This window comes from Taudactylus pleione, unplaced genomic scaffold, assembly GCF_031769625.1.
Source record: "Taudactylus pleione unplaced genomic scaffold, aTauple2 ptg000473l, whole genome shotgun sequence".
Classification (NCBI taxonomy): domain Eukaryota; kingdom Metazoa; phylum Chordata; class Amphibia; order Anura; family Myobatrachidae; genus Taudactylus; species Taudactylus pleione.
The window spans coordinates 8,536,371-8,562,770 of NW_028284875.1; the positions used below are offsets into that span (position 1 = coordinate 8,536,371).

The following is a 26,400-nucleotide window of genomic DNA, read 5'->3' on the forward strand; positions in this document are numbered from 1 at the left end:
AAGTTCCTGATTAATGTGGAACTTCGAGACCACTTTTGGCAAAAACTCAGGACGAGTGCGGAGCACCGCTCTGTCCTGGTGAAAAATCAGGATAGGAGGGCGACAGGAAAGCGCCCCCAATTCAGACACCCTCCTGGCCGAAGCAATTGCCAGGAGAAAAACCGTCTTAAATGTCAGCCACTTGAGCTCCACCGCCTCAAGAGGCTCAAACGGAGGACCCTGCAGGACCCGTAGCACCACCGCCAAGTCCCAAGGAGCCACAGGAGGCACAAAGGGAGGCTGGATCCTGAGAACACCCTGGAAAAAGGTGTGAACGTCTGGTAGTATTGCAATCCGCCGTTGAAACCACACGGACAAGGCGGACACATGAACCTTCAGAGATGCAAGGCGTAAGCCGAGATCCAATCCTGACTGAAGAAATTCCAAGATCCTGGAAACTCTGAACATCTGAGGATCATAATGTCTGGACTCACACCACTGAAAGTAAGTGTGCCACACTCTGTGATAAATCCGTGCTGAAGCAGGCTTGCGTGCCCTGAGCATGGTACCAATAACAGAACTGGAGAAGCCCCGAGACCTCAAGACGGCTGTCTCAAGAGCCACGCCGTCAAAGACAGCCGACCCAGATCCGGGTAAAGGCAGGGCCCCTGAGACAACAGGTCCCGACGCTGAGGAAGAAGGTACGGAGCGTCGATGGAGAGGCTCCTGAGATCGGAGTACCAAGGACGTCTGGGCCACGCCGGAGCTACCAGCACGAGCATGCCGCCGTCCTGCTTGAATTTCCGCAGAACCCGAGGAAGCAGGGATAGCGGAGGAAACAGATACGCCAGGTGAAACGTCCATTTCACCGACAGCGCGTCCACCAGACTTGCGCCTGAGTCTCTTGTCCTTGACCCGTAAACGGGCAACTTGTGATTGTGACGGGAGGCCATCAAGTCCAGCTCCGGCAGTCCCCACCTGTCCACGAGTAGCTGAAACACCTCTGGGTGAAGCGACCATTCCCCGGGATGCACGTCGTGACGGCTGAGGAAGTCCGCCTCCCAATTGAGGACTCCGGGGATGAAGACCGCCGAGATCGCCGGAATGTGACCCTCCGCCCAAGTCAGGATACGAGACACCTCCGACATCGCTGCCTGACTGCGAGTTCCGCCTTGGTGGTTGATATACGCCACCGTGGTGGCGTTGTCGGACTGCACCTGTACCGCCCTTCCGTGAAGAGCGGGGCCGGACGACTGCAGGGCCCTGTATACTGCCCGCAGTTCCAGGATGTTGATGGGGAGAAGTGCTTCTTCCGCTGACCAACGACCCTGAAGCGACAAAGAGCCGGTCACTGCCCCCCAACCCCGGAGACTGGCATCCGTCGTGAGCAGGACCCAGTCCGGGATCCAAAATGGGCGCCCCTCGACCAGATGAGCTGTCTGAAGCCACCAAGCCAAAGATTGCCGAACGTCCGGAGACAACACCAGCACCTGAGAGCGGATCCGGTGAGGTAACCCGTTCCATTCTGATAGAATCAGCCCCTGCAGGGGCCGGGAATGAACTGGGCAAATTCCACCATGTCGAATGTCGACACCATGGACCCCAGAACTCTCATAGCCGAATGGACCGACAGACGGCAACGGCTCAGGCAACTGTGTATCCGCAGCTGTAGGGAGGCGACCTTCTCCGGAGTCAGGAAGATCCTTTGCTGACGCGAATCCAGCAGGGCTCCCAAATGAACCATCCGCTGTGATGGAATCAGGGAGGACTTTTTCCAATTTATCAACCACCCGTGTACTTGCAGGCAAGCGATCGTCAGGTGGAGATGTTGAAGCAGTACCTCCGGGGAGCTCGCCAGCAACAGGAGGTCGTCCAGATATGGCAGCAGCCGTACATTCTGGTTCCGAAGATGTGCGGCCATGACCGCCATAATCTTCGTGAACACCCTTGGTGCCGTGGAGAGACCAAAGGGTAGCGCCCGGAACTGATAGTGGTGTTGAAGGATAGCGAACCTCAGATACCGCTGGTGTGAAAATGCTATCGGAACATGGAGGTAGGCGTCCTGGATGTCCAGGGACACCATATAATCCCCCGGTTCCATCGCCAGAATGATGGAACGTAACGTTTCCATCCTGAACTTGGGAACTCTGAGGAATTTGTTCAGAGACTTCAAGTTGAGGATAGGGCGATGAGAACCATTGGGTTTCTGCACCAGAAAGAGACGAATAATACCCCGTCCCTCGTTGTGATAGAGGAACGGGAACAATGACCCCTGCTTTCAGCAAGGACTCTATAGCCTCCTGAACCTGTAACGCCTTGGTCTTGTCCTGAGAAGGACTTGTGCAGAAAAACTGGTGGGGTGGTCTGTGCCGAAAAGACAGGGCGTACCCCTGGGAGACCACTTCTCGAACCCAGGCATCCGTGGTGGTATTGTGCCAGCACTGGGCAAATAGAAGAAGTCGGCCTCCCACTCTGAGGTCCCCCAGAGGGAGGCCCGTCCCATCAGGCCGCAGGTTTATCTTCCTGCTTGGAAGAAGGGCGCCGAGCACTCCAGGCTTGCTTCTTGGGTTTAGAGGCAGTCTTACTCGCAGACTGTCTCGGGAAGGACTGACCTTTCGCCTTACCCTGAACCCGAAAGGAACGAAAAGCCGAACTCCGAACCTTAGCCGGCAGTGCCGCCGAAGGGAGGAAGGCCGACTTGGATTTAGCCAGGGTGTCCACTATTTTGTCCAAGTCCGGACCAAATAGTAATTCCCCATTGAAAGGTAAGGCCTCCAGACCCTTCTTTGAATCAGAGTCCGCTCTCCAGGACCGCAACCACAAGGATCGGCGGCCAGACACCGCTGCAGCCGATACCCGCGAGGTCAGCAGACTAGCATCTAAAGAAGCTTCACCAATGTAAGAAGCAGCGTCCCTCATTTGTCCCAACAACACCGCAGAAGCCACCTTAGTTTTTTTTGAAACTAGGAAACTTCGACTTAGGAACCGGTGCCTCATCCTCTATAAGAAGAATAGCTCGCACCGCCCTAACTAGTGCTCGCACATTAATGGACGACTTGGTATCCATTTCCTGGACCGAGGCGTCCGAGTCAGTGTCATCAGGGACCTCCCCATCATCTGAGGAACCCTCTGAGTCCGATACCTGAGCAGCCCGTGTCATGAGTGGGCGTTTTGAAATCCTAGAAGGCATGTCAGTCTGCAACATTGACTGAAAAGCCGAGGAAGCGGCCGCCAAATTTTGCACGGAGTTGGAGAGCACATCCACCCATGGTGGAGGAGTCGCCATAGGGGCCTGAAAAGGTACCACAGGCTGCTGCGGCACAGGGGAAGCCAGTATATACATAGGCAACCCCGCATAGGGACCTACTGATTGAGACCCAGGAGGACTTCGCAATAACTGCGGGACACCCGGGGAATGGGGGATGGTCGGCTGGGGCACCGCCCTAGTAGGGAGAGCAGTCGGGACCGACAGACGGTCCGCAATAGACACCAGCACTTGAGAAAACATCGCCCACGGTGGTTCCTGCGCCAGAGAAGGTCTGGATGGGCCAGGAGCCACCTGGCATCGACTACACAGGCCATCCTGTGACAAATCCTCCCTATCTACTCCTGCAGAACAGCGTGCGCAGGAGGCCAACACCGGAGCCACTGAGCGCTCAACCTCCTCGTCTGACATGACAGAATATATTATATATCTGGCACCAGGGTAGAAGTAAAACGCACTCACCGGTGTGCTGAACAACAGCCCACAATATGGCACTGAGTAGCACACAACTGTATGTGACGGACCTCACAAATACGTGATCTATATAAGTGAGGTCAGTAGAAACGCCCCTCCCCCACACACCTGTAGGGCTTGTAGGAGAAGTAAAGGGATAGGTATAAGCTGACAGTAAGTAGAAAATAAGCACAGACGGCAGCACTAGCAATAGTCACATACCATGCAGGAAGATATACTCACTGCACCTTTACACTACAATCAACCTGCCCAGATTCAGTGTCTGGGAGGGCTATAGTGCTGTGTACGCTGTCCTTAATCAGGGGAGAGGTACACAGGGGGACCGGTCCGCGTGCTCCCTGAGATCTGCGCTGCCACTGGGAAAATGGCCGCTGGAGACCTCAGAGGAGGAGTGGCCGTGTAACTGCAGCTCAGCGACGCCAGACTGCGTGCTGAAAGGCGCGCTGAGCTGAGGGGAGGAGCCGCTGACAGGGAAGGCTTCCTCCCCTGGCTGGCCATAACCCCAGGGATGCTGGCTTCCCGCTTGCCCCTTTATCCCTGGTGGTCTAGTGGTCCCACGGGTTATGGGGGGGGCCCGCCGCCACTGCCAGCAGCCTCCGGTCTGTCCCCAGGACCGGAGGCTAAAGGACTGCATTTAAGGCATTCCGCGCGCCGCCGCTAGCCAGCGACGCGCGGCTTACCTGAATCCCCGGCGACTCCGGCAGCAGTCCTGGGAGGTAGACAGAGTCCGGCTAGTACGGACTCTGCCCTCCCGCCGCGATCCCCAGATCAGTACTGGCGTCGCGGCACCAGTCGGGATCAGAGCGGCAGCGTGGGCGTCTGTACAGACAGCCCTTCGCTGCCGTCTGTAGTAAAAAGATTAAAATAAATAAAATCTAACTTAAAATAAAAAGCTTCTGGGGGCTGCTCCTGCAGCCCCCCTGCGCGGTGACCGACTCTGGCCGGGCACCAGCTTACACTGAGGTGCCTGTGGCTCGGGGGCGGGGTATAGAGGAGGACCCAAGTGCATCCTGGGAGCTAAAAGCTTAACTGTGTGGTGCCCATGGATCCTGTTCCAGCTATAACCCCAAGGTCAACCCTGTGGACCCCCTATGGACCCTGAAGTAGAAATAAACAATTACAGTAATTTACAAAATGCACTTGAACATTTTTTATATTGTGCTTGATTTTGAATACCAATATAACATCTGTAAAAATTATAATGGTGTTTTGTTCTGGATGCATATCATATATTCCTGTACAGATCTGATAGTATGCACATTTCGGGGCTTTATATGACACAAAACAAAAAAAGGTTTTGCTATGAGACACAGCCTAGGCAATGTGACTTATTTCTGTTATTGTTTTATAGCAGTGAGCAAAATAAGTAGCTAAATGAGAAGTTTTTGACAAGTTGTTTTAATGAGTATGTGGACTCCGGAACAATAGGGTAAAGATACGAAAAGGAGTATGGGCACCTTAAGAACAAAGTGAACTGAGCCCAAGCAACAGCCACCCCTATATCCGCCAGCCGAGAAGCCTGCAGGGTCATTCCATGTCAAGTGGACCAAGCATCAACACCTGATCATCTCTAATTTTAATAACATTTTACATGAAAACTGGCATATATCAGACAAATGCTGGGCATCCACTATACAATTTTCTGTCAGATATCTATCCAATCTGGCTGGTTGGAATGAAAACCTGGTAATGTATGGGAGCAAATGACAGTCGATCATATGGTTTTAAACACTGAAAAAAGGACAAAAACAATTGTTCAAATTGATTAAATTTGTGTGTTTTAACCAATTTGTCTGAACAACCATTTTTGGTTATATTCCAGTGTTTGTGAGCAAATGGATGATTGTCATTTGTTCCCATACATTACCAGGTTTTCATTCCAACCAGCCAGATTGGAAAGATATCTGACAGAAAATTGTATAGTGGATGCCCAGCTTAACTTTGAGAAAATGTTAGTTAACAATATGAAATTGTACCAATACTATAGCCCTCAAAGTAGGGTGGGTGCAACTATCACGGACTCCACAGTGCACAACCAGCAGGTGGGACAATCTTCAAAATTAGTCCACCTGACATGGAATGACCCTGCAGTCACTTGACTAACGCAGCTTCACAACAGGAGGAGTATGAAAAAGAGAGTAAGGACAATAAACATAACACATTCATCTACAACACAAGTGTCCCACAATGGACAAGAAAAGGATTTAATGCAAGAACAAAAATCCTATTTTCCTAATATACATTGAAAGACAATGGAACAATGGGGAAATACCAAAGCATTCCCTAATGGTGGGAGTGCTTGGAAATTGTAGACTGCAAAACATAGTACAACAGCAGCACCTTTAGAACAAACTGTCTATATATGGACAGATGACCAGGCAGTAGACTGGAACAGATTTTTCTGAAAACCTATACAGCGCTGCCCAGAAGGCATTCAATCAAATGCATAGTCACATTATGTGCAGCAAGAAGATCTTACAGTATAATACCTCTGAATATGGAGGTAATCCATTTCACAAATGTTTATTTGCTTGCTTGCTTGTCCTCCCCATCATTGTGTATAATAGAAGATTAAAGGATAATTTGTTTTACGGATAACTGCCATTCTATTCAAGGGTTCTGACCACATCACAAATCAAAAAAAGACTCCTGAATATTAGCAGACCACTCTGAATAAAACTTTTGGATTTCTATGTCCTGGTTTAAATTAAATGTAGACACAACAGGGAACGGTATTCTTAAAAATTAAACTCCTCTATCCATTAGGCTGAAAGGGAAAATATCTAGAAGGCCGAGATGCGACATAACAGAGAAGGATGAATCTCTTTTTTGCCTGCTGTCTGACTGATGATCTTTTCCAGTTCAAAATCGTACAGAACATTACCCGAAAATGGAATGTACTCAAGGTATATTATATAATTCAGATCCAATTCCAGCCTTAAGCTAAACGGTAGGTTGGGCTCTCACAGATGTAATAACAGAAATAAGCAGCACCAGCTGTGTATTTGGATGCATCCTGAAATTTTATTCTAACAAGGCTAATAATTCAGACATTGACACAAGGCTGTCCTAGGCAGCATCACAAAATAACCCTACTCCTGGTGCACTATTAATATTAATAATTGGCAGACTTCCTAACTGGTTGATATAATGTGGGAGGGAGCTCTACATAATTGTATTTATTAAAATGCCAGAGTTCCTACTTGCATTTCTTTACCACAATGCTCGGGTGTCCTCCAATGGCTGTTAAAGAAATAAAAAGAAGTACATACACTGTGCAATAAAAAAATTAACTGCGTGCCACATACCTTACTGAGTGATACACTTTGCTCTAATGGGTTGAGTGTGTTTGATGAAGTAGCTGCAGCTGTAAGCTGTGCTGTGAGTGCTTGCAGTTGAACTACTAGGCCAGCATCTAGTGCTTGCAGAAGTGAGGGCTGGGGCTTCTGTTGCTGGACGTGCAAAGACTGGACCAAATGCTGAAGCTGTGAGACAAAAAGAATAACACATTTCTGAATGATGACTTAAATAAGGGGTCAGGAAGTTTATACTTAAATTTAAGTCGTATCTTGTATATTAGTTCAAATCCTTTCAATAAAATCAATATTATTTGCAGAATCAAATTTGTTAAAATTTTAAAATAGGCCAAATTCACAAATATGGTAAGAGAAAAACTAACTGGGAAACACCTTAATATTTATTCACGAACCTCTACACTCACAAATAATATGGGGGCAAACTGATATTAAATCTTCTGGTGGTTGAAAATAACTGAAGATTTATCATCTTTAGCATTAAATGTCACAAAATGTATTTTTCCCAATAACCACTAGAGGGCAAGCAAATACAGAAATATATCATACAAAAATCTAACACACAAAAAAAGACATAAACCGGGGGTGATTCGGCACTGTCGTGACTCTGCGCATGCGCTGAACCCGTACTGCGCACGTGCAGTACGGGTGTGCGATGTTGCAAGCAGTCCGGCAGCAGACTGGCAGTGATTGACAATCTGCTGTCGTTTCTGGGTGGTGACGGCCTCAGTTTCCCAAAACGGAGGCATGTCGCCGCCATTGGGGGGGAATGGAGAGGCCAGGATCTCCAATGGCTGACTCATCTGTGGCAGCTGGCTTGCATGACCCCATGATTGCTCAGCCGTCTGATGGGATTGCAGATGATCCAATGCTGCGTTCAAGGGCGCAGCCCAGATCAGTAATGAATGCAGGAGGAATGACGCCGCCTGCTGCATTACCATATTATTGCTATCGCAGCAGCTAACATGTTAACAGGTGATTCTCCACATCGCTATGGCAATAAAATATCAAGAATTTTTCAACAGCATTAGGCATAAGACTATCCATAAATTGGTTATGTCCATTCATATCAAAGAATCAGTTTAAAAAAAAAAAAAAAGTATCAGAATGCATATAGATGTTCTTGGCTGGTATATATATATATATATATATATATATATATATATATATCACACACACACATATACACACACACATATATATACATGAGTGCTGATTAAAAAGTAAGGAGACTGCCTCTGTTTTTCTGTCCCATAGGTAGACGTGGCAATGCTATGCTGGTTATTGTGTAGCTCATACATCGATTTGTTTGAACCTGCGGTTGGACTGCTGTAGTACAGTTTGTTTGGTCACAGCGAGTAGAAGATCTTCATGTGTTTCGTCATGGCGGATGAGGAAGACGTGTTTGTGAGATTACATCAGAGATGTGTGATTGAACTTTGTGTTGGAAAAAGCATAAATGAAACTAATGAAATGTTATGGCAAGCATATGGTGGAGAAACAATTAGCCATGCTGCAGTATTTCGGTGGTGGAAGCACTTCAAAGAGGATAATACACGAGTGACTGATGAAGCGCGTTTTGGGAGACCATCACTGTGGGTACAAATGTCAACATTGCCAAAGCTACGGAGACGTTGCAAAATGACCTTACGCAAACTTTCGGCTTCACCTCATTCGAATGGGTTCAGCATATTGTGACAAAGGAACTGAAAATGTATTGCATGTGTGCCAGGAAAGTACCCAGAGATCTCACAGAAGAGCAGATTCGACTACGAGTTGAATAATGCAAGAACACCATTTGAATGTCGGAAGGGATACCAAATTTCCTGACATCGATTGTGACTGTTGAAGAAACGTGGATTTGTCATTATGATCCGGAATCCAAACATCATGCGAATACGCCTCCGCCCAAAAAATTCTGTACGATTCCTTCGGCGTGTAAAGTAATGCTTCTGCTGTTCTTTGATGCGCATGGTATGATCCTACAGCACTGGGTTCCCCGTGGACAGACAATTAAGGGTGACTACTATGCAAACGTCCTAAAAAAACAAACCATTTCCGTGGAGCCATTTGCTGTAGAAACAGTGGTCTTTACTCCAAGAACATGCCCGACCATGCTGCTTTTGCATTGGCAGCACTAACTGAAACTAATAGGACAGCACTGGAGCACCATCAATATAGCCCAGACTTCGTGCCATGTGATTTCTGGACATTCCCAACACTGAAAAAAAATGCTGCAATAAATGTATTGAATGTGAAGGACGCTACTTTGAAAATAAAAAATGTTCAGATCCTGTGGAGTCATCGGATTCTGAATAAAAAAAATCAGTCTAATTACTTTTCAATCATCCCTCGTTTATACTGTAGACCACCACACCCCTGAAATAAATTATATCTTTCACAATTTAAGTATTTTTTATTTTTATAAACATATTTCATTAGAAAGATCAGAGACAATGCAATAGTGAACTACGCAATGGCCGAAACACATAGACATACATTGTTGCAAAAATGAGTAAATGTATAATACACCTATAATAAAAAGATGTACAACAAAACAGTCTCACCTATTTTTCATATATTGAAAAAGAGGAGAAAAGAGAAAAAAAACAAAAAACGAGAAAGAGAGAGAACAAAGGGAGAAAGAAGGGGTACGGGGAAGGGGGGGGCTTAGAAGATACCCGACTAGACGTAGCCAAACAATTTATCACATCAATGGATGTTCAGAAAAATGCTGGGAGGCCTGAAAATAAGAGATCCAAGGTTCCCAAACCCTAATAAATTTCGTAGAGGAGACCTTCATTATGCTAGTGATGCCATATTTTAGCTATAATCAGACCCATGGTAGGGGTTTCAGATAATTTCCATGCTGAAGTGATGATGCATCTGGCCGCCAACACCATCTGGGTAAATAATTTGTTTTGGTAGGGAGATGCCCCACGGATACATGTATGAAGTAAGGAATATTAGAGTTAAAAAGGTATCTGGATGCCTAAAATGGAATTGGCCAATGCACTTAATTCCTTCCAAATATGTAGGAACGTCCCATCAGTCATGCTACATCGCCAGCACAGAGGGGAATTCCCTGAGTACATTTTGTTGAGACTAGTAGGAAACGTAATACCATCTGAAAAATAACTTGTATGCATTTTCTTTTATGCAAAACACATATTGAGCTTTTGACCAAGTTAGAATAAATATCAGTCCAGTCGTCTAAGGATTCTCCCAAGCCCTCTAGTGGGAATCTCTATTGTCCGGTGATGGGGGTAAGAGCAAATTGAATAATGTGGAGGTAAGTCCTTTAGGGGATGTCACATGAAGGGTTAAGCCCTCCAATGTGGTGAGAGACCTATAGGTAAGTTGAGGTATTAATGTGGAGTGAAAGTGTCGTATTTGCAGGTATTGGAAAAAGAATGTGTGGGGAATGGAGATTCTAGTCTGTATATTCGAAAATAAGGGAAAGGATGTCTGTGCAATATCATTTAGCAACTTAACTCCATTGTTCTTCCAATGGACCGGATGAAGAACATCCCGGACGAAAAAGGGGATTGTCAAACAATGGAATCAAAGGGCTGGGATGTGGGGCAATATTATATAGGCAGTTAGCCGCATCCCAAATATCCATAGAATGAGAAATTACAGGGTGATGCAGGACAGCCCGAGGTTGGGCCGCTCTAGAAAGCCATAGTAACGAAGAAATAAAATGCAGCCTAAGTTCATTAGTATCTGTTGCGACCAACACCCTCTCAGATTTGGGTCCATTCCACAATACACATTGTGCTAGTCTAGCTGCAAAGTAGTGTGATTTAAAGTCTGGGACCCCAAGGCCACCGCCATAGATATAATAACCTTGGCAATAGGTTCATTTTTACAGCATTAACACGGCCTACCCAGGAAATGTGACATCCAACCCAGTTTTAAAGGTCTTTCTGAAATTGTGCTAGCAATTGCGGAAAATTAGCTTGGAAAAGTTGTCTATATAGTGTTTGGTAATGAAGACCCCCAAATATTTAAACTGACACCGATTCCATCCAAAGTGGAAGGATTGTTCTAGAGTATCCTTGACGTCCTGTGACATATAGAAGTGAAGGACCTCAGTTTTTGTGCATTCATTTTATAGCCAGAAAGTACACCACTATCATCTATCTCCAGGAAAATATGGGGTAAGGAATGTAATGGGTCAGATATCGTAAGCAAAACATCACCCACATAAAGTGATATCTTGTGTTCAATAGGGCCAATCTTAATACCCTTTATATGCGGATTGGCACGTATTCTCGCCATGAGGGGCTCTATCGTCAAAGCGAAAATAAGGGGGGACATGTGGACAGCCTTGTCAAGCACAATTTAAGTATTATATACAGATGTGTCCTCTTGCATCTTTGCCGCTGATGCACCCGCGATCCATAGAATTGCATGGTATGAACGCTACAGCGGCCTGGCGTATCATGGCCCACGTGGCAATTCACATCACGATGCGTGCATACGTTAGCTGTCAAAGTGGCAAAGATGGAATAGGACACATCTGTAGGCAGATATCTCTGCAATCAGTTATCATGTAATTTGCAATGAAGATGGAAACCTTGAAAAACTGAGGTGACTTTGAACAAAGCATGCTTTTAGGTGCCAGAGAGATGGGTCACTACATCTTCGAGATCAACACAATTTGTTTTTCATGTGCAATGATTTCAAGGGTGTCCCGCACCTACACATCAGTGAAGACATCCAGAATGTAACACCCCAGTGGCCGATGGAAAACTCTGGACGATCATGAACAGCTTCATCCTGACAAGCACTATAACATCCGAATGGTGTGTGACATTGTCGCTGATAAAAGCAACATTTAATGCTGGGGCCATAAGTAACATCAGAGTTTGAACAGTGCCGCATACAGGAGCTTACGACCTGTTGCTGAACCCATGGCACAAGGCTCTGCGCATCGCCTGGTCTTGTGAACACCGACACCGGATTTAATATAAATTGTGTAGCCTTGTCCAACAAGTTGAGGTTCTAACTATTTGAGCAGAACGACAATTACAGATTACAGATGTGGAGTAAACTCCACAAGACAATAAACCTTGCATGCCAACAAGGGACAGTCCAGGGTGGCAGTGGTTCTGTAATAGTGTGAGGTGCTTACAGCTGGCACAAATTACAAACTGATACATCTGCAGAAATCAATGATCGGCATACCTACGTAACCATCCGTGAAGATCATTTGCACTCGTTCATCTCATGCATTCACTCAGATGGGAGAGGGCTCCTTCAGCACAACAATTCACCACCGCACAGGTCCATAGCCACTAAAATATGGCTGGAGGAATATTCCTCTGAGTTTGGCCCCCTCATTTGCTGGATTTGAAGCCACACAACACATATGAGATTAACATGCCATCAATGACAGTGTTCCACCACTGGCGAATATTGGGAAATTGTGGGCCGTTATTGAGGAGGCATGGTGTATATTATCTACACAGTATTAAGAGTTTGTTGAGCCCATGCCCTGTCATGTTGCTGCTGTAATCTGATCGAAAGGAGGACCTACATATTACTAGACAAGCGTCTCACATTTTCTGGCAGATATATGTATACACTGTATATTAGCAACACTTGTATATTAAAAAATAAATATGATGGTTTACCTGCTGTCCCTGAGGGCTTTGTAGGATCTGAGCAACTGCAGCAAGGGTATCTGTATTTGTTATCTGAGCAATCCATGGATCAGGTATGACTGGAACTACATTCGCTGGCGTAACTGGAGTTGCTGGAGTGCCTAGTAAGAGAAGTAATTTAAAATCATATAATGTACATACACGCGTATATATACACATACATAGATATAGATGTATGCATGTGTATCTAAGAATACAATGTCAGGCCATAGGAGGCAAGGCTAGTCACTGAATAAATATTTAATTTAACCTATGTGATTTCTATCAAAATATTGCTGAGACTGCATTATTTGTGAGTGGTTCAATTAGATTGCCATTTTAGCAGTATATTCTATTATTGCATAGATATAAGCGGTAGTGACATCTATATGAATACTATTAAGACTTTATTTTAAGTGGTGTATTTTCCTTTTGCTATTGGACAATCCTGTAGATTGGACATTGTAATTTTTGATACTCTGCAGTAGGAAGGCCAATCCCGGGTGTTTTTTTTGGAATTGGGATTGAAAGACGCTCATCACAGTTAATTAGACGGGCACGTATGAAGGGGAGGGCCGGCGCAGTGTAACCTCTGACATCACGTCACGCTGCGCACAGCCGTGGGCCGGGGCAGCGCTGAGCACCTGCAACTATTGAATAGCTCCGTTGGGCGTTGGGTGCCCAAAACAACAATTGAATCTCGTCCAGAATATTTAAGGTTATTATTTCTTACAAAACTTTATATGGGTAGTAACATATCCCAAAATTAAAAACATATTAAAAAAGTGGTTTTTTTTGGTTGTTAATAAAAATCTCAGAAAATGAGACTAAACTTTGAAGGATGTTCTTTATGTGACTTACCTGACACCTATGCTAGTGCTTGTAACTATATCTCTGTCATAGCTTTATCTGATGCATACAAATCAATCTGCAGCTGTAATTCCTAAAGCTTACAGCAGCCTAAATAAACACCTTAAATAAGTTGCAAAATGTATAAACTCAATGGGGGCGTTTCAATTCAACGCGATGTTGAATAGCCGCGGAAGGGAGCTCCTGAAGCTATTCAATACACCGCCCTGTTTGGGCGCACTAAGGATTTTTTCTCGCGCCCCCCTGGGGTTGCGAGAAGAAATCCGGCAAAGTGCCAGACACGCAGCTGTTTTTCTGCATAGCGCGGCGCTAACAGCCGGGCGCCCGCCACTTTGGTCAGAGAATGCTGGTTAACGCGTGTTAACACCCTTGTTAAGGCACGATAGCACCCATGTTAAGGCGCAATAACCAGCATTCTCCGAACACACACACTGAATTGAATAGCTACAGGAGCACATGCCCGGCGCTATCCAATTCGCGCTGAATCGAATCGCCCCCATGGAATGCAAACAATAAAACAATAATACGTACCAAAACAAAGAGAAGTACTTACCTGGTGTATTGCTAACAGTTGCTGCAGTACTAGGTAAGAGAGGTGTGACAACGGGAGGTGGAATACCAGCAGCCATATCAAGCAGAGGTTGGATAATTTCACTCTTGAACACATTGTTCTTTTGCCACAGATTCAGTACTCTTACAATTTTGCTCTGAATGAAAAATGAAATCCATATGACTTACAAAGCAAGTAGAATAATGTTGGACATTAAATATTAACCAGTCCTGGACACATTTCACCAAAAGTTAGGAGGAATCAATTTTGTAAACCAAGTATGCTAAACTTTCATTGTAGCTGTGCACATTAGAAGGTGTTGGTATTCAAACAGTGAACATACAGTATCTGCATTCTCCTTGTATGTTTATCCATACTTGCACAGCATAAATACATAGTATCAGATCTAACAATGACCAGCATACAGTATAATTTTGGGTTTTATTATATTCTTCAATATTTTATAAATATTAAAGCCATGCATATACTACACTTTGTACCAAAGCAAAAGCACACAGAGAATAACATGACTAGAAGGTGTGAAGGCCAGGCCAAACATTGTAAGGGCTCTGAAAAACAACACTATTTACAACATGAATAAAAGCTTCTGCTTTGTCCTTGCTTTAACAGAGTATTCAAAGCACATTCATTAACAGTAGCTGGGGAGGTTAGGGTTAGGCACTAAGGGGGGAGGGTTAGGTTTAGGCACTTACTGGGAGGGTTAGGGTGCAGGGTGGGGGGAATCAGTATGAAATACTGCCGGCCGCATGGCACGGTTCGATTCCCGGCAGCAGCAGCCCGACAGCGCTGGAAATCCTGATCGTCCCTAGGTAAGTATTAACTAACCTAACCTACCCCCCTAACCCTCCCTTAGGGGTGCCTAACCCTAACCTCCGCCCCAAGTGCCTAAACCTAACCCCCCCCCCCCTCTTCCCCGCTGTGTAAACCTAAGTCCCCCGGGGGGTGCCTAACCCTAACCCTCCCACCCCCTAGCCTAACCCTAAGTCCCCCCCCCCCAGGAGACCTAAACCTAACCCTCCTCCCCCCCGAAGCTGTCTGTTCACGGCGCCCGGCGTCGGGGAAATGAGCGGCGTCTACATCTAGACGCCGGGCATTTCACCCTCGCCGGGATATGACAGTCAGGAAGCCGGTTGTCTGTAAAATGTCAGCCGGCTTCCCGGGTGGGGAGGGCTAATATCAGGGTACAGGAAAGGAGGGTTAGGGAGTAAATAGGGCAAGGGAACAGTACTTACCATTCCCCTGTCGGGATTGTAAGCATCGGGATGCCGCTGTCAGTAAATTGACAGCCGGCATCCCAAGTGTCGGAATTTCATAACCAACCCGCTGTTACTTTACCTATATTCTATGAGAGTAGTACTAAATCTGTGCTTATTCTCCAGGAGACAATCATTCTATTTTAAGTTAATCTCCTCCCACATATCTGCCAAAACTATTTGTATGTGATGGAAAATACAATAAAATAAGGAAATAGTCATGTCTCAATAAGTGTGTATGCATCCAATGGGAACTTGGCCCTTTAACAGGCAAAACAGAGCACATATACATTTTGAAGTTAGATAATAAATCTCCTTTAGGTAAACCATGCAGCATGAAAAATCGCTTTGGTAAAGTAGCCATGTCTAATACAGTGCATTCTAGAATGGTACAGAATGTCTAATAGCTTCAAAGTTCTGGGTGATCGGTTTGCAGTCGCCAAGTTAATAGAAATGCTCTGTACAGTCTGGCAAACATATGAAATTGTCAAGCATTCATTTGGAGCTATCAGTTGGTCAGGAAAAATATTGACAATTGCTTTATTTTTGTAGCACAGCTGCAGTACAAGGAGTAAAGCTAGGAAGACACTGTGCAATAATCAGACCGATCAGCCAATTTTCAGCTGGTCAGTGTGTACACAGCACCGGGGCCAATGGTTGGAAAGGTTCTGACTGCGCTACTTCGGTACAATCACTAAGTTAGGGGTTTTGGTCCTATTCACAGCCAAAGAGAAAATAAATCTCCAAAAAGGTTTCATTACTTTTTTGTTTATAATGTGACACTTAGCATCCCCAACGCTTACTTGCTGACACTCTCCTGCCATTCATTAAGTCCTGGGCAATTAGCAATCCCAGCACATAAATTGCAGTGTTGCAACTCCAACAGGTATTCATTTTTTTATATTTACATTTTTTTTCCCTATGCTGTTTCATGTTATAAATATGATATTTCATGAATATTATTGGTTCAGAAATCGTATTAATATTATTGTATTTTATGTTCATTATTTTATCAAATGTATTTATGTTCAAATTGGGTGTAAAATGCCAAACCACCTAAGACATTTCTGTAACCTAATGGAATTTATTATTCAATAAAAAAAATCATAAGGTTGAGAAAAACTTTGGATGATTCCTTTTTGAATTTAGCTCAGTAATAAAAAGCGAGTAATAAGGTAAATTTTCATTCAGATTTCCAACCTAATTTCAGTGGTGGTACCCCAATTACTGATGAAAGTGCAACAAAAAAAAAACCTATCACGCTTGAACCAGTGTTTCCCAGTGACTGTCCTCAAGGCACACTAACAGTACAGGTTTTAAGGATAGCCATACTTGAGCACAGGTGACTTAATTAGTGCCTCAGTTACTAGCATGGATATCACTAAAACCCGGACATGAGGACAGAGGTTGGAAAACATTGCTTTTAACTGAAACACTAAACAAGGAGAATCTAAAGTTGTATCTACATAATACAAATAAGTAATATGGCCCATACATCAGCAATTGATTGGGGCAATTCTTCTGTTCTGTTTATGAATGGGTTGAGAAAATTCAATATATTGCACAATCTCTATTCACCGATTCGGACCCAATAATGATCGCAAACCACGAGTATGGGATTCTAAACAAATTGTATTTTGGCAATCCCCGAGAAATCGCAGATTGGATCAGCATTCGGAAATTGACGTTTTGATTTATGGTCCACATAGTTATCTTAAAATAAGGGAAGGGGTTCACTTAAGATTAATGGAGAATGACAGTTATGGGTGCAAGCACCTAATTGTTTTGAGATATCTACAGGGGCTGGTTCATGTTTCCAACTTTCACTGTCCCAAAACATCGGTAGCTGCACAGAACTGCCAGTCAGCTATGAGTGCTCTATTGGCTGACTATGCGAGGGCATACGATAGTCACTAGCATTTTTCCCGCAAACTAAAATTGTTAATTAGCCACCTTAGGTATTGACTGTTCTCCACACCTCCTAGATTGCAAGCTCATATGGCAGCAGCATCTTTACCTTCTGTTTAAGATCACTGTATGTAATTTGTCTGTGTCATGATTCCATCAATGCTCAGCACTGTGTAATATGTTAGCTGATAATAATAGTAATGTACCTTGTCATCTGAAGGACAACGATATAAGTTTTGAAAAGTGTTGATTATGTTATTGCTAAACCGAGGAGCAAAAAGATCCTTCTCTTGACCAAACTGATGTCTGGATTGTCGAACAATGGAATCAACAACATACAGTCCAGGAACTTTGTATTCTGGTTTACACTGTAATGAGACAGAAAAGGGAGATCTTTAAAATATAATTTACAAAAAGAAAAAAAAAGAAAGGAAAAACTTTTTCCAGGTAAAATTTAACGGATTTATAATTTCCATAAAAAAAAAAACAAACAAAAAACAAAACAAAAAAAAAAACAAAGACATAGCAGCGCTCCCCACCTCTAACTGCTCATGTCAGCCATTCTCAATTATTATATAGATTTCAAGTGCAAACTCAATAGTTTACTGCCTTCTCTAGTCTGCCAACATAGACATGGAAAAATTAGGGTTTTTGCAAACAACTTTTACAAAACAACAAACATTGCCTTTCATCTGTATTGGTCACAACTTTATATTATGCCATCCAGATCACACTCGAGAATACAAGAGTGACAATCAATGTATTGCTTTCTGGCATTATACTTTATAAATGAAAACATAAATAAAATGCCTTCCGTAAATAATAGCAAGTGATGTGGTTTTCTCAATTATTTGCACATGGACAACACAAAAGCAGATAAAAGTTACCTTTTGGATAAATTTCTCAACACTCTGAACAACGTGCTTGTAAAACTAGGAAACAAAAACAGATGTTTATAAAAACATACAGAGCAAATAATTGTAATGGTTGACAGGTCATCAACTGGATATTCGACAGAGAGAGAGTTATTACATATGGCAAAAACCACTAACTCCTCTCAGATTCAGTATTCAAAAAGAGTACATTTTTCAATTGGTTAAACTGTTGACATATGAATTAGTGAACATGGGGTGTACAGACATGCTCCCCTCACTTCCTCTACCATCACGTGCCCACCAAGGATGTTCAGTGATTGACTGAGGGGTGCCAGCAATCTAAATCTGCCATACTGATCAATTTTGCCAATGGATAACTGAGCTATAGAGAATATACAGGTTGAGTCTCCCAAATCCAAATATTCAGAAATACGGAATATTTTTAGCATGACTGAGATAGTGAAACTTTTGATTTTTGATGGTTCAATGTACACAAACTTTATTAAGGCACACAATTATTAAAAATAAAGTATAAAATGACCTATAGGGCTGTGTGTATAAGGTGTATATGAAACAAATTAATTTAATGTGTGTACACAAACTTTTTTTGAGCCACAAAATTATTGAAAATATTGTATAAAAGTATGTTCAAGCTGTGTGTATAAGGTGTATATGATTCATAAATGCATTCTGTGTTTAGATTTGGGCGCTATTCCTAAGACATTTCAATATGGTATGCAATTATTCCAAAATACGGAATTTTCCGATATCCAAAATACCCATGGTCCCAAGCGTTTTGGATATGGGAGGCTCAACCTGTACTGGAAAATGTTAATTAGCTTTATTTTACAAAGGGTACAACCCTTGCTGTTAAAGAAAAACAAAATGCTATCAGATTGTACCTTTAAAATAGAAAGCAAGTACTCATAACACTTCTAGGATATAAGGTACTATATAATTCACCCAAGAAAAGACCTACATATTATATTCTTATCTGTTTAAAGTGGATGGGTACGGGATCCCGGCAGTCAAAATCCCGACGCCGGCATCTTGACAGGGTTAGGACACAGACACCTGTCGGTAGGTATCCTAACCCTCCACCTCTCCCTATCCTAATCCTCCCCCCTGGTGCCTGAACTTAACCTCACCCTCCCCGCACTTTAAACCTAATCCTCCCCCCAACCTCGCTACTTACCTTCGGGATGCCGTGTGGGAATACTGAACGTATCCCGTTTAAAGAATGATGTTTCAGAAATATGCATTCCTAAAGAACAGCAATACTATTTTTTTGAGAGCTAGTTTCTTAGGAAAGTAATTGTTTTCAATAAAAATTCTAGCCTCTTCAATATAAAAGGAAAGTAAAAAAATTTAGTTATGAGACCGGCGGCCTCTCAATCCTGACACTACAATCCCGGCAGGGGATTTAACATAGGCATCGAAATACCGACGCCTATGTTAATGCCGACACCGGGTTAGGGTTGGGCATGGGGAAGGGGGTTTAGTTTAGGCACTGAGGGGGAGGGGGGGGGGGGAGTTAGGGTTAGGCAGCCTTCCCCCTCGAGAGAGTTAGGTTTAGGGTGCGGGAGTTAGTTAGGGTTAGGCACCCCTAAAGGAGGGTTAGGGGGGGTGAGGGGAGGGTTAGATTACTTACCTCTGCTGTCGGGATTTCCTCCGCGTCGGGCTGGCGCTGTCAGGATTTGAATCGGCGGCTACACAACCGTCAGAATTTCAATCCCATTCCATAAAAAACATGCCTCCTGTCGCTTAAAACCATATTTATTTCTGCTAATTTATTAGTGGGTTGTCTGTGGCTTCCTTTAAGCCATGCTGACAGTTGGACAGCTGTAGTAGTCTAAAGGTGCCTATACAGCAGACGATATTTTGAACGAGTAGCCCGATTTCGACGAATTGGAAAGACAAATCGTGCAAATTATATGCAAATCGTGAGTGTCTACTCACGATAACGATGCGCGTACCGGCGGGTCGCATGTCGTATCTTCAGATCTTGCCTAATGCAGGCAAGATTTCACAATCTTGTACACGATTATGTGCAGATCGTTTTGTGTCTTTGCACTAACAATCTATCGCACGATCTGCGTCACATGACAGACAAATAGCTGGCCACGCCCTGTTCCCATTTTGTGCAGCATCGTGCTTTGGAAGGAGGAGGACGCAATTTAAGCAGCTGGCACATTGATCGCATGTTCCTTATTTTGGTAAGTATATAGATAGTGCTGCTAACCACCAATGTATCCACTGACCACCAATGTGTTCTTATTGCAAACCCTGACCACCAATGTCTATAAAGCACAACCCACTGACTGCCAATGTGTGCCCACCCCTGGCCACATAGGTGTCAAAGCATGTCCCACTGACCACCAATGTGTCCTTATTGCAAACCCTGACCACCAATGTCAATAAAGCATGACCCACTGACCACCAATATTTATAAACCTTTGACCACCAATGTGTGCCTGTCCCTGACCACCTATGTGTCAAAGCATGTCCCACCAAATACCAATGTGTTCGGGGGGCGTGGCTAAGGTGGACATGGTGTAACACGCAAGGTGGCATGCTCTCCGTCAAATCTATCCTGTCTCCTCATCCTGAGTGCTGCCCCACGGTGAAGGCCAGTGTGGGAAGGTGCGGTGACTGCGGAGGTGTCCTTAGATCCGGTTTTAGAAGTCAGTTAGTCTCTTGTACAGCAAAAATCTCTGAGCGGCCTGTAAATTCTACATACCACGTGTGACACCAAGCGGCCATCAGTGGTGGGGGATTCTAATTTGTTACTAAGCTTATCAGCATCCTACTGACAGATAAGGTTCTCTGACATCCGCAGTCACAGCTCCGGCTTATATTAACCTCTGCACTGCTGAGTCCTATTTCTCTCCTGCCTTCCTCATTTGTATTTGGAATCTGTAAGAGGCTGTGCACCCGTGCTTTCTGAGTTTCATATCCTGCATTATGGGGATAACATCCCATGATGCAGCCGCTGCTGGACTAGAGTGTTGTGCCTCTAATTTTGCTCCTCTGGCGCCTGTGGATGCAGATTCCCTGGGTCCTCCTCAGTCTCCTTCACAAACACTACATGATGGGAGGCCACTGCCTTCACCTGCAGTCACCATGCAACAGGTACTTGATGCAGTTTATGGCAGCGAGAGAAGGGTTATGGTGAAAATAAGAGTTGCAGACGTATTTGTCCCTTCTGTGTCAAGATTCGCAAGTAGTCTGAACGTTCTGATGAAGCTATGGCTCACCTTACCACCCAAGGGGACGCTTTCTCTCCACTTATTTTGCAAATTGAGACTTTGGAGTTTCAGGTGTTCAATATGCAGCAAAAGTTGCTGGATGTGGAGGAGGACATGATATGCAGTAATAATGTAAACCTTGTGCAATTGTCTGACAAGGATGACAGTTTCAACCCTGTCTCTTATACATTGGTTATCCACTTTGGGACTGCACGTGGTTACTGGGGGCCCTCAAGGATCCTATTTCCTGGTATCCTCCCCTGCACACCCCTTGCTGGACTGCTCCACTGTCAAGACCGTGATGTTGTCGCATTATGGGCTTTTAGGACAGTCCTATTCATGTTAATGTTTTCAGATTTCGTTATGAAGGTCCAGACAACTAGTGCTCAATTACTCCTTGTTCAACGATTCCTTAGAGACCTCAATTCACCAAACGAAGAGTTGTTGCCGACCGTGAGAACTGGCTGGAATATTTTGCTTTCAGGTGGACTCGCTCTCCTGACTGAATCTGGTCTTGTTTGCTGTTCTCCTGCTAACTACTGAGTTTACTGTTCTATATTGCTTTTTCTACATTTCACAGTATGTTTACGGAATGTGCATTTTATATTAAATGAAATCTCCTGAGTACAGTTAAAATGCATCTAGAGCTCTGCATAGTTCTTTATATTTCTGGAACGATGAGATTAATGTTATTGTAATTGCCTTTATGTAGAGGGGTTAGGCTCCTGCAGTTCTCCTTGCCATTGTGCCATATGTATGACTATTCCCACTAGCGTCTCATTATTTTCCAAGGTTGTGGGCTCCACTTTATTAAGTATGCTTTTTATTGGGATACTGTTTGGCTGAAGGTTCCATTATCCTACAGTATGTTACTCCAGTATGCACTATCCTCACTAATATTTGACATGTAGTTGTACAGGTAGTTTGTACCCTTTGTGTTCTTATGACAACTCTCATCATCTGTGTTTTGTGCTTCGGTGCTCCATCGTACTGTTTTTTGTTATATATCTGGTATTTTTTTTTTTTTTATCGAGCTCCTGTTTGGTTGAAGAGTCCCTTATCTTACTGCGCTTCAGGTGTACGCTCCTGTCTGCACAATTTCCTCATTGATAGACCTGTAGTTCTGAGGGTTGTTTTGCTCCTGTGTGCATTTGTTTTTGTCTTCTCTGTTTCATTTTTTTGTCTTGGTTTTTTCGTTTCGAGGAGGAGGTGGGGGGAGGGTTTGCCTAGGTAGCGAAGTGTGGTTGACAGTTTGGGATTTCTAAGGTCCACCGCAGTTGGGTATAAGTATACAGGGTGGGGCTTTCTTTAGTTGGGGTTTGTTGCATCTATTCTTGTATTTTTGGTTTATTTTTCTGTTTTTTTACACAGCACTTGTACGGTTTTAGATTATGATTTAGGTTTCTCTTTGCAGTGTACCCTGACGTTGGATGTGTGCTTAAATATTGATTTTCCGCTAGAGGTGGGATGGTTAGTCTTTTCTCTAAGTTTTCCCTTGTTTCTAATGTTATTTAGGTGCGATCCTCTTTTGCACTTTTAGTTTATTTGTATTTATTTTAGACCCAGTTTGAGTGGCATGGGTTGGAATGGCCCCTTCGGGAGCTCGCCTTAATGCTTGTAATTCTCTGGTTTTCACAACAGGGGGCCATAAGGGCTTTGCACCTTTTACCAGATGCATCCTTCCTTTACTTGCTTGTATTTCATATAGTTATATTCTATTTTTATAGGCTGTTTGTGTTCAGATGCCTGCTGGTTCCAGTACTAGCTGAGGGATTGTGCAACGTTGGGTCTCATTTCCTATGTATAATGTATTTGAACAATATCACTGTTTAATGTTATTCTACTGTTTTTTAATAGGATGTGCTTCCATATTGATATATGTGCTGTGCTTCCATTTTTTTTTCTTCTGTATGTGTGAGATTTGTAAACTTGGAAAAAAACTTGCTATAAATAAACTTAATTAAAAAAAGAACACCAATTGTAAACCTTGACCACCAATGTCTCTAAAGCACGACCTACTGACCACCAATGTGTACCCGCCCCTGTCCACCAATGTTTATAAATACATGACCCACTGACCACCAATGTGTGGCCGGCCCTATCGTGTATATAACCCTGACCACTAAAAGTATATGGAGTACTGAAAACCAAAAAAGTGTATATAAATTTGTTTTTAAAAATAACCATTATAATGCATATTATAAACATTCAAATAATGAATGTATTCTAATTAAAACGATTTTAAAATCCCAAAATAAAAATTAAAGTCAACATTAAAACACCATTAACTCACCATAACATTAAAACACCATAACTTAAATCAACATTAAAAAGGCTATAACTATAAGCAACATTACAAAATACAACATGCGGCAACATTAAAAATACTATAAAAAAAAAAATCAAACTCTTTAAAATTACTACAAATATTTTTCACAAATGTCCATTAAATAATTTATTTTATTTTTTTTCTCATAGGACATGTCTTTGGATAAGAAGCAAAAGTTTTTGTTACTGGCTTCCTGGAGCTGTACCAGTCCCACAAATGTCTCTGGAGGGTTAGCTGTCAGGACTACGCCAACAAAAATAAAAAACTACTGGCATTGCAGGAATTGGCCAAATTTAGTAGCCAGTACTACAGCGCCGCATCAGTTCCATGGATGAGGAGGAAGATCCAGAATCTTAGGACCGTTTTTGTTAAGGAAAGAAAAAAGTCCAAAAGGTCTGAAGCTGCCACTGAAGATGTGTACACCCCACCTTGTGGTACTATAAAATATAACAAACAAGAGCACAACAGCAATGTACAGCGTTCAGCAGGTATACGCCATGCCTCACTAGTCACAGAGCAGAAGTGCACAGAGCTAAAATGGTGCCTGCTTTATATACCCCCTAGTTAGGCCCGCCCGTTATTTACATTTTCCAGAAATCTTTAAGCTAATCGTCAGGTGTTTTGGAAAGCTAACAATACATCGTGCACGATCTAACGATTTGCATATCGTTAACGACGCATGATAGATCGTTAGAACGTTGGTCAGATTGGACACTATTTTGCACCATATCGTGTCCTGGAGTGCCGGGGAGTTTAAGGAAAATTGTTCACAATATTGCACCGTGAGCACATCGTCTAGTAGTGTGTACTGTAGGCACTTTTAGTAATAACATTTCATATCAAATTAAAATTAACATTCATATTGGAAATACAGTATATACATATATAATTCAATCACTGTTTCGGTTTTTAGGTTATCCTCAAAGAATGATCAGTAGGTGAGCCAACATGTTTGAGTCAATAGTAATTTCTCAGATTTACAAAGCTCTGAATAAAGAAAGAAAATTTGGATGATTGACAGAACATAGTAATAGGTGTTTTATCCTACAAAGAGTGGTCAAGGAACAGGAGCTTTATCATTCAGAAACATACAGAGAACCATAACAAACTGTATTACAGTCAGTAGATTGCATTACCTTTATGGCTTTAATTGCTGCCTTGGTGATCTGTGTCATTTTAGCCTTGGAAATTGGAGGCTTGTAGTCATTAAGCGAGTATAACTGTGAAGACAAATGCAAGTAAAGTTTACAAATATCAACTGCTGCTACCACAGTTTGCAATTGTAGCAAAGACCTTGAGCTGGCCACACATGGAGGAATCAAAATTAATAAATTGGTTGATTCCTCCAACAATTTTTCATGTGTGGGACTAAACTGGTGACTAAACTAAAATTTGCTTAATTCCTATTAGATATACTATAAAATATGTCTAATAACAAGAACCTGTATGCATGAGTAGAATACAGAACCTGTATGCATGACTGGTAATACAGTTAAATAAATATGTACAATTTACCTTATTTGTAATCAACTTTCAAACATATCCAGTTTTTCAATGCAAATAGGGGGCTTATATAATAGGTTGTGAACTGCAGCCTTTGCGGGCACTCCTGCAAGTCTTCCTGTATTTTTAAAGCAGCAATCATGTTAAAGGCAAATAAGCTTAGCTTTGCCTTTAAAAGAATTACCACTTTAAAAAATATGGAAAGACTTGCAGGAGTTCCTGCAGGGCTGTAGCTCGCAACCTATTGCATAATCCCCAGATCTGTAAGTGGGTGCCACGTTTCAGAAGTAATGTCTACCTCAACTGTGGAAGTCTCAGTATAAGACTACTTTCACAGACAAAAGGAGAGAATTAGTAAAAGGATCATTACAAATAACAGCAAGGAAATTTCTCACCAAGTGGTGGTGCACTTCGTGTAACTCCTTGTAACATGGATTCACAGTAAATATATGCCTCCAAAATCCATGTCATCAGGTACGCTGGGAAAATACAGTGTGCCTTACACATAATTTTCCTTAATTAAAAAAAAAATGTTTATCATGTTACTCACAACTGGTCAAACAGTATCTTTTGAACAGATAACATTCAGAAACAAAGTAAATTTTTATAGTTGTGTGTTCTAACTAGAGATAAGCAGTCGGTTTTTATAAAAACCAAATAAACCCGTACTTTGGGGTTCTGAGGCGAACCGAGTCTCGGCTCACTTTGGGGTAATGAGTAAAACAGAGTCCTGACTCGGATATTTTGCCAAGTTCGGAACTCGTATTTAAAAACCGGATCTTGAGTATATTGGATTGTAATTAAGTCCTTCCCTCTTGATTTCAGGTGCTGTGAGGTGGTCAAAATTTACTGTAAATGTTACTGATTTGAATCATACTACAAGAACTAAAATAGGTCAAAGTTACATTATTTTAGCCGTTTTTAGCAATTAAAAAAAAAAAAAAAAAAAAAAACACACTAGAGCAGGAGTTCTATTCTTGAGCACAGGAATCTTAATTAGTACCAAAAACAGGGAAAAGGGAGACCACTGCACTAGCGGTCAATAGGTATAAACCCCGAATTCCATATATCCAAATCAAAATAACTTAGTGGGGGTTCTACCAAAGACAATATGTGGAACCATATATATGAAACTCAGAAGAAACAAATTAAGAGTTATG

The 26,400-nt window shown here is 43.0% G+C and overlaps 1 protein-coding gene across 4 annotated transcripts in view; it reads right to left on the reverse strand.

Annotated features, from left to right (window-relative positions):
* The window catches only part of SCAF8 (SR-related CTD associated factor 8), a 261,275-nt gene that overhangs the window by 172,660 nt on the left and 62,215 nt on the right, over nucleotides 1-26,400 (reverse strand). For all 4 annotated transcript variants that reach the window (XR_015869931.1, XR_015869932.1, XM_088448969.1 and 1 more), the window contains 6 exons: nucleotides 24,874-24,957; nucleotides 18,173-18,217; nucleotides 17,492-17,653; nucleotides 14,107-14,260; nucleotides 12,675-12,805; nucleotides 7,027-7,203 (listed from right to left, as the gene is read on the reverse strand). Coding sequence is in view for 2 of the 4 variants with exons in the window: in XM_088448969.1 (XP_088305095.1) it covers nucleotides 7,027-7,203; nucleotides 12,675-12,805; nucleotides 14,107-14,260; nucleotides 17,492-17,653; nucleotides 18,173-18,217; nucleotides 24,874-24,957 (753 nt within the window). In the remaining 2 variants the exon portion in view is untranslated. The remainder of the gene's footprint in view (nucleotides 1-7,026; nucleotides 7,204-12,674; nucleotides 12,806-14,106; nucleotides 14,261-17,491; nucleotides 17,654-18,172; nucleotides 18,218-24,873; nucleotides 24,958-26,400) is intronic.